The following is a 1,930-nucleotide window of genomic DNA, read 5'->3' on the forward strand; positions in this document are numbered from 1 at the left end:
AGGGAGGGAGGGAGGGGGTGGAGGGACTGGAGGTGGTTACAGAGATAGGGAGGGAGTAACCGATAGGGTGGGGTCAGTACTGTAATCAGTAGCTCAGAGAATGAGGTTTTGGAATGCCGGCAGAGAGCGATGGCTTTGGTCTTCCCAACATTTAGTAGAAAAAGCTGTCTGCTGATCCTGTGACGGAGGCTAGGACAAGCAGTTTGAGTGGGGAGTTGGGGAGTTGGGGTGACTTCAGTGAAAACTTGACACTTGAAACCAAACCCCTTGTTTCCTTAATGGCTATTTTCAACGCGTCAATGAAACAAAATTCCTTAACCTCGCTTCTCTTTAAGAGATGCTGCACCGAAGGGAGCCGTTCCGCCCATCTTGTCTGGGCTATCCCACTCCCATGAGTCTCTCTTCTTTTCTCTCTGCCTTCCAATTTCTTTCAGAAAGACTCATTTGACCACTGCCTCCAACGGGACTGTTAGCTGCGAAGAAGCCGTTTCCCTTCATCTTTCACCTTGTTGTTGTTCTGGTGCCCACTTGTTCTAGAACTTTCTGCCAATGGGAGCCCTTTGGGTCCAACTGCTTCCACCAGGTGCCTCACAGTTTTGAGCAGCTCCAAATAGTCCCCTCTCTGTGGATCAGCCTCAGTTTACCCTTCCATCAGCATTTTCCTTCATTAAAGCCCATTTTGTATCAGTTTTATTGCACCCCACTTTCTAGAAACTTCTCCACAGCATCATCGACGTCACACCTCCGACTGGGAGGGAAACTGCGGCGTCCTGATTGGCCGGCCAATGGAAACCCTCCTATTGGTCAATCGCCGAGGCGGCGTCCGCGATGTCGGGCGCCGAGGCGCAAGCTGATTGGTTAACCTTGACAACGCGGCTGTGCGTTCTGATTGATCGGGGAGCCGCCGCGCTCTGACTGGTGCGACCCGGCGGACGGGCCGGCCCTACGATTGGTCAGCGGTATGGCCGCGCTCTGATTGGTGAGTCCCGGCCGACAGGCCTGCCCTACGATTGGTCAGCTGTATGGCCGCGCTCTGATTGGTGAGTCCCTGTCGACAGGCCGACCCTACGATTGGTCAGCACGATGGCCGCGTTATGATTAGTCAGCCCTCCGTACACAGGCCTGCCCTACCATTGGTCAGCGGGAAGAACTGCGTTATGATTGGTGGGTTTCCGTATCCAGGCTGGAGGCCCTATAATTGGTCTGTGGGTGGGCCGCGTTATGATTGGTGAGTCGGGGATGGACAGGGCAGCCCTGCCATTGGTCAGTCCCGTCATAGCGGACAAATCACGGCTGCCAGGACGTCCCTACGATTGGTCGGCCGCAACAGTCGTGTTATGATTGGTGGGTCACCGCAACACAATACCCGCATTGCGACTGGACAAGGGGAAAAAGCCATGGCGTGCCCGATGATTGGCGAGCGCTTCGATTGGTTTCCGCCCACGGCAGGGCGTGCCCTTTGATTGGTCGAAAGGCCGACCAGCGCTGCGAATGGTTGTCGCTGACGTTTCTGGTTGGTGGAGCACGACCCCACCCCCACCCCCGGGGATTTGATTGGGCGGTCGGCAGGGCCGAAGGGGGAGTGAGAGGTCAAGATGGCGCCACTGCGGACGGTGAAGGTAAGAGACAGAGATGGACTGGGTGGGATGGAAACCCTACATAAATATCAATAACCCTTACGTATTCCGGCTTTGCGAGGAGAAGGGGAACGTTTGCCGCCCGAAATAAAAAAAAACCTCGCGCTGAAGGGACAGGGAGGCTGTGCAAATCCTCACCCGAGGCTAAGGGTCAAAGGTCAAAGGGGGATATGTCAAGTGAGGTCACTCCATCGGATCCCAGCTCCAGGAGGTGGATTGTTCCACGTTTCAATCTCCTTCATTGGGCTGAATGGCCTCCTGTTCCTGTGGGACAGGCTCGGGGAGGAGGGGGG

At 55.5% G+C, this 1,930-nt stretch overlaps 2 protein-coding genes across 2 annotated transcripts in view; one reads left to right on the forward strand and one right to left on the reverse strand.

Annotated features, from left to right (window-relative positions):
• Positions 1-368, reverse strand: part of LOC109926218 (filamin-A-like) — a 40,192-nt gene extending 39,824 nt beyond the window's left edge. The window contains exon 1 of the mRNA XM_048619923.1: positions 320-368. Coding sequence (XP_048475880.1) covers positions 320-368 — 49 coding nt within the window. The remainder of the gene's footprint in view (positions 1-319) is intronic.
• A 1,136-nt stretch (positions 369-1,504) lies between these two features.
• hsd17b10 (hydroxysteroid (17-beta) dehydrogenase 10) overlaps positions 1,505-1,930 on the forward strand; it is a 6,342-nt gene continuing 5,916 nt past the window's right edge. The window contains exon 1 of the mRNA XM_020520111.2: positions 1,505-1,619. Within this exon, the coding sequence (XP_020375700.2) occupies positions 1,596-1,619 (24 nt within the window). The 5' untranslated portion in view covers positions 1,505-1,595. The remainder of the gene's footprint in view (positions 1,620-1,930) is intronic.

This window comes from Rhincodon typus, chromosome 44 (genome assembly GCF_021869965.1).
Source record: "Rhincodon typus isolate 14 chromosome 44, sRhiTyp1.1, whole genome shotgun sequence".
Classification (NCBI taxonomy): Eukaryota; Metazoa; Chordata; class Chondrichthyes; order Orectolobiformes; family Rhincodontidae; genus Rhincodon; species Rhincodon typus.